General features: G+C 50.0%; 2 protein-coding genes across 6 annotated transcripts in view; one reads left to right on the top strand and one right to left on the bottom strand.

The window, feature by feature from the left end:
- The window catches only part of FANK1 (fibronectin type III and ankyrin repeat domains 1), a 57278-nt gene extending 55384 nt beyond the window's left edge, over positions 1-1894 (bottom strand). For both annotated transcript variants that reach the window (XM_016148247.2, XM_036222358.1), the window contains exon 1: positions 1836-1894. In XM_016148247.2, the coding sequence (XP_016003733.1) occupies positions 1836-1848 (13 nt within the window). In that variant the 5' untranslated portion in view covers positions 1849-1894. The remainder of the gene's footprint in view (positions 1-1835) is intronic.
- The window catches only part of DHX32 (DEAH-box helicase 32 (putative)), a 33891-nt gene that overhangs the window by 1785 nt on the left and 16104 nt on the right, over positions 1-16002 (top strand). Inside the window, exons 1-3 of one of the 4 annotated variants that reach the window (XM_016148242.2) lie at positions 2149-2279; positions 10241-10743; positions 13781-13974. In XM_016148242.2, coding sequence (XP_016003728.2) covers positions 10462-10743; positions 13781-13974 — 476 coding nt within the window. In that variant the 5' untranslated portion in view covers positions 2149-2279; positions 10241-10461. Of the gene's footprint in view, positions 1-2148; positions 2280-2579; positions 2905-9304; positions 9367-10240; positions 10744-13780; positions 13975-16002 lie in introns of those variants that run through there. The other 3 variants (XM_016148246.2, XM_016148244.2, XM_016148245.2) reach the window with 3 other exon arrangements.

Raw genomic sequence — 16002 nt, 5'->3', positions numbered from 1 at the left:
TACATAGTGCTCGCCAATATCTTTGAGACGGCGACACAACTTGGGTCTCAGGTAAAATATGGTTGGATATGAATTTTGAAATTAAAAGCAACCTTAAAAATCATTTAATCTTATCCTTTTAAATAGTTAATAATAGTGAATGATTTAGTAAATATTTATTCAAACTGGTGATTATTAGAGTGTGAGAGGATTTCCTAAGATAAATGGTGATTATTTGAATTGTTTAAAATTAAACTGATAAAAACATTTAAGAATATGTAGAAAGGATAAATTTATAGTTGTTCCCAGACACAGATTACTTAACAAGTAATTTCCACCTCGAAATCCAATGAGATGAGATATAAATGCATAATTCATATTGTAGTAAATCTCTACACAGTTTTACGAAGCCTTCCTGATCTGGCTCCCGTGGGCTCTTCCAGCCTTGTCTCTTTCTTTTCCAACTCTCCTCTCCCCCAGTTTCTCAGCTACCGCTTTGCTAACCTTCTCCACCCACCCGCATTTCAGGATCTCTACCTGGAATCCCTTTCCCTGGTCCTTTGCTGGGTCATTCTGCAGCCCTGCCTCTACTTCCTGCCAGAAGCCTTCTGGCCACCTCGCCCCCAGGCTCAGGTCCTAGGGAGGCTTCGGGAGTTCTTGGGCAAGACCCTGCTCAGTTTCCAGGGGTGGCCAAACTAACACTGTCCATTCATTGTTCAATCCCCAAGCCCTAGCACAGTGTCTGGAATGTACCAGATCCTATGAATGAGTGACTGCATAAAGACTGTGGGCACTGGAGAATCTGAGATTTATACTTTACACTTTTAAACAATAACATAAACCTGAGGGGAAAAAGTTGCTGTTTTTAAAAAAACACATTTCACTTTCATTTGTTTCATTAAATAGAGAACATATAAGGCCAGGCATCAGTCTGACATGAGACACTGAATCAGATCAACTTAAGGAACTATAACTCAAAATCTGTAAGCGTTTTCCTAAAGCAATAATGAGTTAAAAGAAAGTCTTTAAAATCTTCTACACTTTAAAATCTAAAAACTAATAGCCTTGGGAAAAAAATGCCAGCATTTCTCCTGAAGTATCGATTTGGTCTAAGTACTTCCCTGTTTGAAACTGCAAGGAAGGACGTGGCTTTGAAGGTCACACTGCATCCTTCCACAAAGGTGTGAGTATTTTAGGTCTCCTTAGGAAAAAACACTTCTTATTTTAGGTACAAAGAGAGCAATAAAACATTAACTTTTGAAATAAGGACCGAGAACTATGTCACTAGAATTTGAAAAAAAGTTAGAGCTCATGTTAGTTGTGATAACTCCAGAATGCACACCTTTTGGCAAACGATGTGGGAAACGGAAAAAGAAATTGTAAAAAATATATATATATTTTTTTGAGTGTCCTACCTCATAAGAACCTCCAGCAATGAATCAAATATGCTTGGACAGATCCTGATTTTTCTTCTCCTTTAAGTCAAAGACTAACTAGGGGAGGGGACCAGGTCCCTAATAAACACAAGGCTGACGCCTTAGACGCAGGATGACTACTGACAACTAATGCACCAAACCACCTAACTAAACCGTGTCAGCAACGACAGTAATAGCCGTTAGTGGCTTTGCTTGGGGGTACTTTCAGGAAGGAACGCGCGGGGGGCGCTGCACCCGGCTGTCCACGCCACCGGGCTCTGGGGGCTCTGCCGTCCCCCGGCAGGGTAGAGAGGGCGGGAAGAGCGCGAGGGGCGGGCCCGTGTTTTCTGGTCAAAAGCAATGAAAGGCTGCGGGGCGGCGCGGGCGCCCACACCCGTCCCCGGGGCGCCCCCGCCCGACCCCGCGACGCGACCGCCTTACTCGGGGGCTCCATGGCCAGCCGCCGCCGCGCCCAACGCCTCTGCTCCGCGGCGGGCGTCGCTCGCGTTGCCCCGACAACCGGGCGGCGTGGGGCGGGGCCGGGAGGACGGCGGCCGCGAGCGACCAAAAGCCGCGGGCAGCGCGGGCGCGCGCCAGGGCCCGCGCCTCGCCGCGGGGACGCAGCGCGGGCGGCGGCCGGGTCGCCGGGTGCAGACGCGGCCCCGAGGCCTGGTCTGGCGGTCGCGCCCCCGGCGGCCCTCGCGGCGCGGCCCGCGTCCCGCGCCCCGGCCCGCGCGGCGGGCACCCGCGCCCGGTCGGCGCGGCCGCGCGGCGTCCGTCGGTCCGTCGGTCCGTCGGTCCGTGCGTCCGGCGAGCTCGGCCTGCCGCGGGGAAGGGCGGCCGGGCCTGGACCTGCGCGCCCGGACCCAGGAGCCGCCGCCGCAGGTGAGGCCGGGCCCGGGGGGCGGGGGGGTGGCCGGCGCACCTGTTGCGGTCGCCTCGGGGGTCCCCACCGGCCCGGCCGCCCCGGACGACCCGGCGCGACCCCCGAAACGGCGCGCGCCCGCCCTCCCGGCAGGGGGACCCCGCGGCGGGCCGGCGGCGCAGGCCTGGGGACCCGGTGGACCCGCCGCCCCTGCGGGAAGCCCCGGCGACCCGGAGCCCCGCCGCCGCCCGCACCCAGGCGCCCCGCAGCGCCGCAGCTGTCGGGCCAGGGTCGTCGTCTTTGTATCCGGTTTGTTTCAGTCCCCCGGGTTTTCCGTTGAGTTAGGGAATCGGCGCATACGTGTCGTGCCCCAACTTTGCAGGGCTGTGAAAACGTAGCGTCATCCCACCCCACGGCCTTCCCAAAGGCTGGTTTTTAAGAAGCTGTTGCAGGTTGCTTTACGGGAGCCGTGAGGGTCACAAGGGTTTTTTGGTTGTTTTTGTTTTTGTTTTTGTTTTTTCCTGTTAGGTTGTAAAAATTCAAACAGTCAGGAGAGTGTCATCGTTTGAGAAAGAAAAACACGAAGTGTAAGGTGGAGAGAAAAATGGAGGATCGAGGAGAAAACCGATGAGGGCGAAGGCGCAGGTGGGAGGGCGAGTTCATGGGGTACCTGGCGCTGGGGTCTGTCCTCGGCCCCCCTATCGGTGCCCCCGCCGCGCTAGACAGTCCTTAGGGGAAGTAGAAAGAGCCCTTTTAGGGTCATTTAAGTGATTACTCATTCTTTGCCACTAGAGAGATTTCCAGTCCATAGACAAGAACACCAAGGAGAATTACTTCACTGTTTCGAAGAGAAACATTCAAGGTTAATTGAAGCTGAAAAGCATATATTTTATGATGGAAACACATTTATTTATGCCAAATTAGGCTTTCCCCTCTCTGACTGTAAGGGGAGTTTTTCAGCTTAATTGTCGAAGCAAGAAGCTTTATGTGTGGACATTGACAAGCGGTGTGATATATCTAGATCCCCATAATTCGTCAGCTAAAGTATGAAAGTGGTAAATTCAGGTTGGAAAGTAAACGCTTCGTGGGACCTAAACCAACTGTTCCTGAAATGTAGAGACAGGGGATGCAGACAGGAAGCATCCGACATCAACTGTACTTCTGCAGTCCATGTCTTCAAACTCTGGTTTGCATATCGTTAGCAAAAGCACTAATTGATCTTCGCATCCAAAAAGCAAACATAGTGATGCTCATTAGTAATATCATAATCAAAAGTGACAAGATAGTGATAAAAATCTGGCATTTATTAACACAAAAAGAGACAAGGTTACATTTTTCCAAACACTAATGGATTAGGCATTTGTATTTAAAAAGAAGACAAAGAAAAGAACATTGCAGATTGTCATGCCGTAGTAACAAGGTCTCGGAAATGTGATACTTGCGCACAGATTTTAAGTTCAGAAAAGTGGAGCTACGTGCCGGCTAAGTACTTTATAGTAGTATAAAAGAATGATCTTATCAGTAGCTATGAAGTCGAAATTGAGGAAGTCTTGCAGTGAAGTGCTTTTGGTCGTAGGTGACTTCAGCAACTGTGAAAAGCAACGTTTGATTTTAGGGGCTAGTGTGCTTATAGAAGAAATTCCTGGTCGGGAGGTGGAAATGGGGGCAGGGGGTGGGACAGAAAGGCACTCAGATGTCTAAAGCAAGGGCAGTATTCAGTTTCTCTTTCTTCCTGCAGCACCTGGTAAAATGTGAAGTCTGTTGAATGAATTAGAAGATCTTTAAAGACATTTCTTCAGCCAAAGGGGTGTTTTGTTACTGGAGGAAATATCTCAGGGTCAGAAGTTGCTACAGGCACAAGGGTTGAGACGGATGGTTCAGATATTGGTTGTCCCTTTGGGGGGCCGTGAGTCGTCCCTTTGGGGGGTTTCTTCCGCTGTGTATTCTGTGTCTTTTTTACTGGCATGTTCAGGATGTCGTTGGTGGTGAAGTGAAAAACAAAGTCTTGATTTTTCAGAAAGTTTCCAAGGTCATCATTGGATAGAACAGTTACATTATTATTTACTTTGCTGATGATGCTTTGTGAAATGTAGCAAACCAAAGCACTGTCACCAAGAAATAACAAGGTAGCAATGGAGAGACAGATGTAGCCTTTCTTTTTCTTGTTTAAATCTCTTGGCCACATCAGAATTCAAAGCAGAAATAACTAGTAGGAAGTTAATATTATTTAATGCAAGGAAGATAATTAAAAGGAAAGGAAAAGCATGTGTTATTTCTGTTTCCTAGCCTTACTATCACAAGTTGGAGTTTTCATGTTTGTTTTCGGATTTTTGTTTTTTGTTTTACCAGAGGAAAGATACTTTTTTCTCTTTCTCTGACACTCTCCGAAACTCATAAGGAGTTGAGTCAAGTGTTGAAAGCCATTAAATTTTCATTTTTGCTGTGTTTCCTCTTTGTTCTCCAAACCTGTCATGGTTTGAGCTCAAATCGTTGGATTCTGGGAACGCCCACCTCCCAGCCCTTTTCCTTGTAGTACGATCGGGCCGTGGGGCCATGCTGCCCACCTCCCTTTCTGGAAGGTCTTCCAGAATGAGGCTCTGCCCACTCGTTGCACCTCTCCCTCCGACTGAGGGCCCAGTGTGGCACTCGGCCCTGTGAAAGAAAGAACTACACAGCATCTGCTTTATGGGGTTTCTTCCAGAACCAGTGTCGACTGTTTCTTCAACTCCCAATGTTGTGACACGAGCCCATGTTCTTTAACGTAGGCAGGTATCGGGGTGCAGTGTGCTCACGCATGCGCTGGACGCTTACCGGGGTGAGATGGAGAGCAGACTGCTTGACTTCACGAGTCTCCGCTACCACTGACCAGCTGCGAGAAGCTGGACAAATTACCTAAACCTCAGAGGCTTGAATGTTTTCATTTGAAGAATGGAAATAATAAAGTAAACCCTCACGGGCCCTTAAAAGTCTAAATGAAATAATCTGTATAAAATGCTTAAGTACTTGCGGCACCTGGCACTCAGTAAGCACTCTATAGTGTGGGTGCAGAATGGGAGAATTCTCATCATTATTGTTGTTGTTATCATCAGTCCAACTTTAGTAACAGTGCAGAACCATGATTCTCAAAGAATGGTCTACAGACTCGCGCCAGCCCACAGACTGTCACAGGTTGGCAGTGAGATAAGGAGCTTGTGCCAGAAGGTCAGTAGACTTGGACACTAATCATATTGTGTAGCTCAGCTGACATTTTTAACAGCAAGACTTCTGCAGTGAAGGAGCAGCAGGTTGATTTGCATTCTGATGGAGGACCCGGCCATAAACAAAACAGAGGTAAAATATTACATTAGGTTATGGAAAGCGTTCAGGGGAGAAAGCAAAGCTGGAAAAGAGGCTAGTAAGTGGGTTTGGGGCATGGGTGAAGTTTAGACAGAGTGGCCAGGTGGCAGTAAGCTCTCACCGAGTTGACATTTGATAAAACACCTTTACAAGGTGAGGGAGCTAGCCATTTGGGTAGCTGAGGCAAGGGCATTTGGGCAGAGAGAAGGGCAGGCACGAAGCCCGAGGCCAGAGTGTCCGTGGCATGGGAGGGCCATGTGGCTTGAGAAGAGTGAGGAGGCGGGGGCTGTGGGAAGCGAGGGCAGGGATCCCCAGGACTGGTGGGTCCTCCTAAGGATGCCCGTTTTTCCTCGGAAATAAGATGGGAAGCCATTAGACGTTTTTGAGCAAGACACAGGAGCTGACTGAGCAGGATCACTCTGGGGAGAAGTCACTGCAGGGGACTCAGTAAGGGTGGAAGCGCCACCAGTCGGGGGTAGGTGCAGCGACCCAGGAGCGGGGACGGTGGCTCAGAGCAGCCGTTGGCCCTGGGGGGCATGGGGGCTTGGTACAGGTTGAAGGTAGAGCCGGGGCGATCAGCTGTATTCGTTTTCTATCGCTGCTGTGACAAATGATCACAGCTGTGGGGTTGATTTATTCTTGCAGTTCTGTAGGTTAGAATTCCATTGTGGGTCTCACTGGGTTAAAATCCAGGTGTCGGCAGGGAAGCCACAGGAGACGGTCCGTCCCCCGCTTCCACCGGTGTCTGGAGATCATCGCACCTTTCCTGGCCCCGGCCCCTCCGTCCAGCCTCGGAGCCGGCAGCGTTCCGCCTCTGACCAGTCTTTCATAGTCCTGTCTCCTCTGACTGTGGCTGGGAAAGGTTCTCCGATTTTAAGACTTGTGGTTGGGTCAAACCCGCCAAATAATCTCCTATCTCAAGGCCCCTAACTTAATCATGTCTGCAGCCCCTTCCGCCATGCCAAGTCCACATCCACTACTTCCAGGATTAGGACACACACGTCTTTAGAGGCTGTTGTTCTGGCTAGAGCATCCATCGAAGGATCAGAGGTGGGATTCGAGATAAAGGAAAATCATGAATAACGTCAAATTTTTTGGTCTAAGCAACGGAAAGGAAGTACTCAGATGGACGGACCGCGTTCGTGGCTTTGGGGCGGACACCGTGAGCTCGGTTTCGGACACGTGAAGTTTGAAATGCCTATTCAATGCCAAGTCAGACGTGATCAGGAGCTGAAGTGGGGTCTCCCACACGCGATGGCATTCAAGCAGGAGGCTGCTTGAGATCCAAGGGAGGCGGCCGGGACCCTCCGGCCAGCAAGCTGCGGCTGGACGTTGGAGAATTCGATAGGTGTGAGGAATGCAGTTATCGTTAAACTGAACATGGAGAAAAATGCAGAAAACGAGCGTTGGACAGTGAAACATGGAAGTTACTCAGGGCAGACTTCACAGTCTTTTTTCACTTAATCCCTTGCAAACATCGTCCTTCCTTGTCTATGAACCGTATTTCTGGAATTACTGACTAGAGCCCAGCACATCTAAATGGCTAAGACGTAGCTTATCTTGCATCAACTTCTCATTCTGTCTTGTGATCATGTCGTGGTACATCAGGTATAGATTTTCATAAAATGCTAGTTTAAAAGTTACAACATTCTCTTCAAAGGGCAGCCCTCGGCAAATTTTACAGTTTACAAGGGACCCGTAGGGTAGTTTCAAAAAGGAGCAAGTGCCAGTCTTTCCGATTTAAAATTCCTGCAGTAGAGCGTAGTTTATACGGACAAGAGAACAATGTTCATTGGTTCTGAGTGACGTGCGCCCCACTGTATCCTTTGTTCTCCCCCATTTAGGCTGGCACTATGAAACGTGCCAAGGCCGAGACCGGGATCTCTTGTATCTGCTCAGTTAGGTCCGGGAGACAGGGCCGGCACGGCTGGTCGGCTGCAGGATGAGCCGTGCGCACCCCGTGGGAGTCCGCGGACGCAAACACCAGCCCCCTGCCCCCCAGGTCTGGAACTCAGAGTGTATGGCAGCGAGAAGCGCCTCTGCGTAGTGAAAACACGTCACAAATTCCATATAGCTTGACCCCTCAGACTCACCAGATTCAACATGGAGCCCTTTGTGGACTCGACCCTTGTGAGAGTTCTTCTGTCTAACTAGCCCGACTGGTCCCTAATGAGCTGGGTGGGGCAGCAGGCAGCGACAGCAGCGCCCGCCATCGCCGACGTGGGTGCCGGGTCCCTGGGGCCGGCCGGGCTCGGGGCAGCAGTCTGGCCTTTGACCCCTGGGCACTGTGGGGAAATCTGAGAATTTCATTCTCTTGTAAGAACTGATCGTGACCCTGAGTCGTGAGCCAAAGTTAAATTGTGCGTGTGCTGGATTTTAGTGGGCGGGAGAGCGGTCATCTGGCGTCGCCACCCCAGCCACCCTGGAACTTGGCGGCCGACAGCGGCGGCCGTGTGTCCCTGTCACGGTTCTTTGGCCTGACGGGGCTCCTGCGCGTGGGCGTGGTTGGCGGGCTGCGCTTTCGGTCAGCGGAAGCCCGGCCTCGGCCTCTTCCCAGCGGCCTCCGCATGTGGCTGGGGCGTCTCGCAGAATGACAGCTGGTTCCGGGGGAGTGGCGAAGCGTGCGAACGCCTGGGAAGGGGTTCACGTCTCTCCGCTGCATTCTTTCGGTCACAGCGCGTCACGGGGCCAGCTCAGACTCGAGGGCGAAGGAGGAGACGTCGCCCCTGCGTGGGCCTGCAGCCCCCGTGACCCTCCTGAGCATCGCGCCAGGCCACGTGCCGCCCGGTGTGCGATCCCGATCGCAGTGGGTGTGTGAGGAGGGGCCGGGCCGGCGGAGGCCTCCCCGCTCGCGGCTGTTCCCCGAGGGTTCAGAGTGTCAGTGCTCACCTACAAGGTTACTGGACTTTTAGGCAGTATTGTAAAATCAGAGGAGACACTGTGAGGGCATGTATTTGGTAAAAATAATGGCTGTGCTTTTTTTTCCTTAAGGTAAAACAGTCGAGAAATCGTACCTGAGGCAAGCATTGCTCGTAAGAACAGTAATTTGCTTTACATGCGGGTGAGAACCCTGGTAAGGGATTCTAATCAGGACAAAATGAAAATGTAAAACGAAGCGCTCACTTCTCCCGAGCAGACTTTTCTGACTGTTGGGCACTGTCTCAAAGTCCACTTGTCCTGTGATGGGCTCCGGTTTCCTGGAGCCGTCCAGGCTCTGCCCCGCCCATCGGGGCCGGAAGGGCGGCGCAGTTAACCCTTACGACATCTGTGCCATCACAGCTCTTGTAACCTGGAAACAGTGCCTTCGGAGCAAATTTTGAAGAGCTCGCCCTTCGTAGAGCTAAAATGGTCTTCCCTCCAGTTATTACTGTCTCCCTCTTTCGGCCCATTCATGTGAGTTCTTAAAAGTCCGGTCCTGCTCTTGGTCCTGTGCTAGGAGTGCCCGTCCGTGTGTGTCTGGTCCTCGCTTTACAACTCAGGCCCTGAGCGGGCCTTGACAAGTGATTCTCGGGGGCGTGACGTCCCCTGGACACACCGGGCCTGCAAGCAGCTTTTTCACTCTGATAGGAGGGGGCCAGCCCTTCGCGCCCGCTCACAGCCTAAAGCCGCAGTCGCCGTCGGTGGGGTGCTCTAAAAGAGCAATTTAAGAGGCAAAATATCACAAACTGTGTTTTACGATTCTTTTACTTGAGTTTTCCTGTCTTTTTAGTTTTCAGCCAGTTACTGTGAAAAGGGCCTTATTTCCAGCCACAGTAATTGGATTTTTAAAAGGTAACTAGTAATTAGAAGAGGAGGGATTTCTTACTTGACACATAGGGAGTAAGTTACAGTGTAGCTTTTGCTTTTCCTTAGGTAGTTTCTCTATTTTGTTTAAATTAAATGTATTTTGTTGCTTGACACATAGGGAGTAAGTTACAGTGTAGCTGTTGCCCTTCCTTAGGTAATTTCTCTTCTTTGTTTAAATTAAATGTCTTTTGTTGCCTCTCGAATCTGACATGTTGAGCTCAAGACCCTGGAATCGCAAGGAATCTGCTTGAGATTTCTAACTTAATTAAACAAACAAAAGGCCTCGTTAGTGAAAGCAAGCCATAGCTTCAGAGGGGAAAGCATAACGAATTCGCTGCCCTCACTCGACTCTGTAAACTGGCACAAGCAAATGTAAAATGAAGTTTTAAAAACTCTCCTTTAAACTAGAGGATTTCTTAATTTAAAATGCTAACGATGAACTTCCTTGTGACCCATGTGAGGGAGACCGGCCCCAGACACTCCCAGTTCCCTTTTGTCAAATCCAGCATCTCTTTTGTAGTGAGATTAGTGACCAGACTGAGCCTCTCAGTCACACGCTCCCTCTGTAGCTTTCTGTTCACTGTCAGTCAAGACCCAGGGGCCTGTGACAGAGGTCGGGCAGAGGGCGCCGGGTCCAGTGTGGACGCATTCTCCACACTGCCCAGGAAAAACGGCAGCTGATCAGACTTTAAGAGCTGGCCCACATGGTGCCCGGCCTTCTGAGCAGGCAGCGGAAATGACAGGCCGTAACCAGCTAACAGAAGAAGAATGATGCTTTTGCTTTGAACGCCTGTGCCTTTTCTTGTGAACGTCTTGTACGTGTACCCAGTTTTCCTTCTTTTCGTTTGCTTGTTTTCAGCGTGGTTTACTGACAGTCGCGAAGGGTGCTGAGCCGAGCCCGCACACTGGGTAACCCTGCAAAGGAGAACAGATGTGATTCGAGGCATCAACTTGCCAAAGCCCTGAACTGAAGCCTCGGAGATCGGGACATCCGCGTTCGGATAAGTGGACTTCCAGCCCGTTCGTGGCGGGTCACTGCAGAAGGGGCATGCCAGCTGCCTGAGCTCACGCTGGGACAAGATGGACGACGAGGAGCTGGAGCGTCCAAACTCTTCCTCTGAAAAACGCTATTTTCCTGAATCTCTCGATTCCAGTGACGTGGACGAGGAGGGGCTTTTGGCCTGTGAGGATTTGGAACTCAACCCTTTTGATGGGTTGCCATATTCATCTCGTTATTATAAACTCCTGAAGGAAAGAGAAGCCCTTCCAATATGGAAAGAAAAATACTCCTTCATGGAGAACCTGCTTCAAAATCAGATCGTGATCATTTCAGGAGATGCCAAGTGCGGCAAGAGTTCTCAGGTGAGTCTCCACCACAAAAAAAAAACATTTGCTTTGTGTGTTGTACTATCTTATTACTTCAATAATGTCACTGTCACAGCATAGTGTTCTGTTTGAATAATGATCTTATTTAACCCAGAAAAACAAGACTTTAGCAATTCAGCCATGGCAATTGCCTGATTTTACATACTCAAGTCCAATGAGTAACAGTTAATGATACTTATGTGGATGTCGATTGTGTTTAGCGGACTACTGAATTTTCTCTAGAATAGTAGCAAAAAATCTGTTTAAATTAACCTAGCACACATATTATATTTTAAAAGATGTGATAGATGTTATTTGCCTACCATAGTTTCGGGGATTTTACTGCAATGTTTACATGCTCAGCAGTCCGATAATCAAGATGTTTGGACATGCTTATCGGTGAAGCTGGTTAAGCTACAGAGATTCAAAAGCACCAGGAAACTCTTATTTTCCTGACTGTAAGTCACAACTGAGTGGCCACACATTTCGAGGTTCAATGAGGAGGAAAGAATTAGGGCAGATAGTTAATGAATGCTTATTGTCTGGTTTGTTGCTGTATTTGAACCTTTTCAGAAGTCCCCAACCCCTGGGCTGCAGACCAGTACCGGTCCAGTCCATGGCCCATTAAATACCGGGCCGCACGGCGCAAGGCAGGTGAGCGAGTGAAGCTTCATCTGTATCTGTGTCCCCAGAACCAGCATCACCGCCTCAGCTCCACCTCAGGTCATCGGGCGTTAGCTTCTCATAGGAGCACCGGTCCCTGGTGCCACAAAGTTTGGGGACTGCTGCATTTTGATTTTACCGAAGTCTATGTTTTACCCTTACAGGCAGTATTTTGTTATGAAATTTATTTCTAGGTTCTTATGATGTAAGAATTATAATAGCCACAGAGATAATGTGATTGAATCCCTCCACTTTTCAGATGATGACACTGTGGCCCAGAGGGACTTGATAATTTGTCCAACTAATATGTCCTGACTTTCTGAGCTGGAATTATAAGAACACTTCCCACCACACACTGCTGCTCCCAAAGTGTTTATTAGCTCTGAGGCTTACTGGTTTTAAACGTAACTTGAAGAGACGTGGGATGGACAATAGGTGTTTTTTTTCCTTTAACTTATAGTTGCCAATATCAAGGGTTTATTATGACTTGTTATTTATGATGATGAGTTATTGTTTAAATGAATTATTTCAGTTTGTCATAAAGATGTAAAGATGAAAGCTGAATGAGCATAATTTCCCTGATTTCTGTGGACAAACGCCAAGTTTAAAATTATTGGTTTTTCTTTTGTAATAATTTTAGTCTTACAAAAAAGTTGCAAAAATGGTACAAAAATTTTCCATATGTTGTTCACCCAGATTCCCCAGATGTTAGCATTTTATTGCATTTGCTTTATTATTCTGTCTACACACACACACACATGCGCACACGTGACTTCCCAGTTAGGCGATCTGGTGATCGTGACCAATTCAAAGTAAAGTACACAGAATCACACAATTTAAAAATATTTATGGAAAGTGTAAGTAATAGATTTGTCCATCAAACAAATATTTATCGAGTTCTGGGATTATCTGGTGACTAAGGCAGACTCCTGGTCTCGCGGGTGCTGGGTGAGCATCGGGAACAGACCGGCGCCTGCTGGCAGCGTGGCCCGCATGAGGACGTCTGGAGGCCCACGCTGGGTCCCCTGCCAGGGTCACAGCCCGGGAGAAAATGGCCCAGGAGCGCAGACCAGAACGGTTACTCCCACCCATCCAACTCCATCCAGCTCGTTTCACGGGGCAGGAAACTGAAGCTCAGTGAGACTGAGACGCGTAACCGAGTGGTGGCCGGTGGTGGCCGGTGGTGGCCAGTGGTGGCCAGCTAGGCCACAGGTGCCGGCCCCACCCTCAGGCACCTGTTCCTTCCCTTGTCTGCCCGGTTCCTGATTTCCTGGGCGTGGCACCTTAAACGTTTGTTTTCATAGAACAAAGTCCTGAGTAATTACTGGTTAGTTTTCAAGCGGTTGACAAGGCTGACACCTGTCTTAAAATGGGGAAACTACATTTGCACTTTTAGAGAATTTGCAATTCGCAACAGTCCATCATTTCGGAGTTACTTATGATTTCTGGTAAATTCTGTTAATGTTTCAAATTGCATGAGGATTAAAATCTGAGAATTCCATGACAGGCCTAGTAAACAGCAGATTTCAAGATAATTAAATATTATAACTCTTAAATACCTTAAATCTATTTTTAAAACACTCTTGGAATGATTTATTTTAAAAATACATGTAACAAAGCATGATTGATTGACGGTGCCTCAGGACTGTAGCATACAAATGAACTCACGACCTTCTGCTGTAATAATTCTTACACAAATGAACTTGATAAAAATCATTTGATCCATAATACCTTTTTAAGAGAAGGACTTTTAAAGTAAATAACCCCAGAGCTACCTTGCCATTGGCTCTTTCCAAATCCGGGTGGATTGGTTGATTATCTCACTGGGCCTATTTTTCATGGTATGTAGATGACAGTGTATTTAGTGTAGTTAGAGTTCATCACCAGGGAAGTGCTAAGTAGCTTCATCTGCTTATTTTGTTATGATCATTCGGATTTACATGTCCACGCTTTACTTTGGAGTCACTATTTTTCATCTAAACGCTATTTAATGTCTACTTTCTTAAAACATAATAGTTGATATCAGAAGCCATATTTTTAGTGGAGCTTCTTATAACCTGAAGAATGTAATAATCCATAAATACATTATTAGTCTTTTAAGAAACATAGCCGAGGTTAAAGTAGTTTCATTATTTTGCGTTTTATTGGTATCTGCCTTTTCTTCACCTAGGAGTCAAACCTTAACTAACTCCTTTTTATTCTTTATTGACTAGCGATAACTCTGCGCATACACGCAGATTGTGCAGGGTCTCAGCGAGATGTACTGCGGCCCGCCGGCGAGGCACCGCTGAACGCAGAGATTGGAGGCGGGCCCCCGGCTTTGCTGTGTCGCCAGTGGGAGCTGAGCCCGTCTCGTTTCTCCCCGTCGCAGGTCCCTCAGTGGTGTGCCGAGTACTGCCTCTCCATCCACTACGAGCACGGGGGCGTGGTGTGCACGCAGGCCCACAAGCAGACGGCCGTCCAGCTCGCCCTGCGGGTGGCGGACGAGATGGATGTGAACATTGGCCACGAAGTCGGCTACGTGATCCCTTTTGAGAACTGCTGTACGAGTGAGACCATCCTGAGGTTGGTTTGGGGGTCCACCTGCTGCGCCGACCACCCCTGGTGTGGTGCTGCGGTTCTAGAAGAACCTAGTCTTGCGTTCTGCGCGCTCAGCACCTGTCACGTGTAATGACGACTGGCCTCCGTCGCCAGCCTGACGCGCACCAGTCTGCCCACACTGGCGTCAGCAGGGAGTCCTTGTCTAAACTTCTGTGACGCCCCATGATGCCCGGGAGGAGTTACGACGGGCCGGGCTTCTCTGGCGCCCCCTCAGGGCGGGTCCATGCAGGCGCCTGTGCGCCAGCCAGGCTGGCACGTGGGTCTCTTCATTCGTGCCATTCCCTCTGTGGCAACGCCCATGTCGCCGCCGGGCTCAGCTAGTCCCTCCTAGCCACGCAAGACTCCACGCGAGGGCTGCCTACTCCAGGAAGGCTTCCCTGCTCCCCTCCCCACCCCCACTGTAAATTAGAAGACCGTGGGGGGTTTCTACAAAACCTGGCATCGGCCCTTGTCATGGGAGTTGAGATCATTGTTTTTCGAACGTACTTTTCAGAGTCTTCAGTTCCCAGAAGCCTCAGGGCAACCACAGGCTGTGGGAGGGGAGCCGCCTTCTCGTATCTGCTTTCTGTGGTGGCTCCACTACGAGGTTTCCTTTGCACAATGGGGCCCAAGAACTTAACACGGAGAAGAAGTGAAAAGAAAGAAAGAAAGTCTGGGGCGGGGGGGTGGGGGTTGTAATCATGCTCTGGCCAGCGTTTGTCAAGCAGTTCCACATCAAAGCCCATAAAGAAGGTGGGAGCACCTCGCGGCACCCCGGGGAGGCGGGCACCGCTGCTCGCAGCCCGGGGCGGCCATGCCGAGGGCTTCAGCCGCCCAGGCGCCCATTGTCTCAGCCCCCGGGGCGGCCCGCAGACGCCTCGGGAGCGCTGCGCCTGCACGCCTGCGACCCGTCCGCGTGGCTCACCGCCGAGGAAGCTCTGCTCTACTGCGGTGGGCGGCGCAGTGAGCACAGCGCAGCAGAGCAGGACGGGGTGGCGCGCCACCATCCGGCGCGGTGTGGCCCGGCACCGCGGGAGTGTGCGGCGCGGCACAGTGTAGCGTAGTGCAGTGTAGTATAGCACAGTGTAGTAGAGTATAGTGCAGTACGGTATAATAGTGTAGTGCAGTGTAGCGCAGTGTAGTATAGCACAGTGTAGTGTAGTGTAGCATAGTCCGGTATAGTGTAGTGTGGTGTAGGATAGTACAGTATAATATAGCACGGTGCGGTGCGGTGCGGTGTAGCGTAGCAGGATCGTGCAGCGCGGCGCGGCACGGCACAGCAGAGGCGGTCCTTTGCACGGCCCCGGCCCCGGCCGTGCTCGTCCCGTGGGAGGAGGAGTGGCGTCCTGTCCTGGCTAGCTGCTGCGGACTCTGGGGCAGTTCTCTTCCCATTCAGAAAGCCCAGATGACGCACTTGGTCTGTGCTCAGCTGCTTTCCCGCAAGTGTTTGTCTTTAAAAATAGAAGACGTTGTCTTCAGGCCAGTGTTCCACCCAGGGGGACTCTTCGGCCAACAGCACTTGAGCTTCTCGAAGGTAGGTGACCTGCTATGTACAGCCATGATGTCCTCAAGTCATCAGAGTGATATGTGTTCGTAAGCTACTCATTATGCAGATGGTCCGTGAGGGACACAAAGGGAACGTCGCGCCTCCTGGCTTCTTGGGAACCTGCAGACTAGTGAGGAGTTGGCCAGAGCGAGACGCACAGCCCTGAGGAGCCGAAGGGTCCCCAAGTTTGGCAGATTCTTTCTTTATCCTTTGCATTTTGGAGTGGCCTCTCAGGTGGCCATGGTTTTCCTTAGAGGACAGCCCCGACTAGGTTCTCAAGTTCACACATGTAGTTTTATATCTTTACTGCCATCTACACTTTGGAAAGGACTCTTGGATGGAGTCACTTTTAAAATAAAATAGTACAGTGTTCTGTCTCACTTAATATGGAGAAGTCCAGTGGTTGTGTCAGAGCAAGTCAGAGACACATCTTACCCTTAAACACCTGCTACGTGTTGGGACTCGGC

Source organism: Rousettus aegyptiacus, unplaced genomic scaffold (genome assembly GCF_014176215.1).
Source record: "Rousettus aegyptiacus isolate mRouAeg1 unplaced genomic scaffold, mRouAeg1.p scaffold_m13_p_6, whole genome shotgun sequence".
NCBI classification, from domain to species: Eukaryota; Metazoa; Chordata; class Mammalia; order Chiroptera; family Pteropodidae; genus Rousettus; species Rousettus aegyptiacus.
Note: the sequence above shows the minus strand (reverse complement) of the source record. Positions and strands in the feature narration are given on the sequence as shown.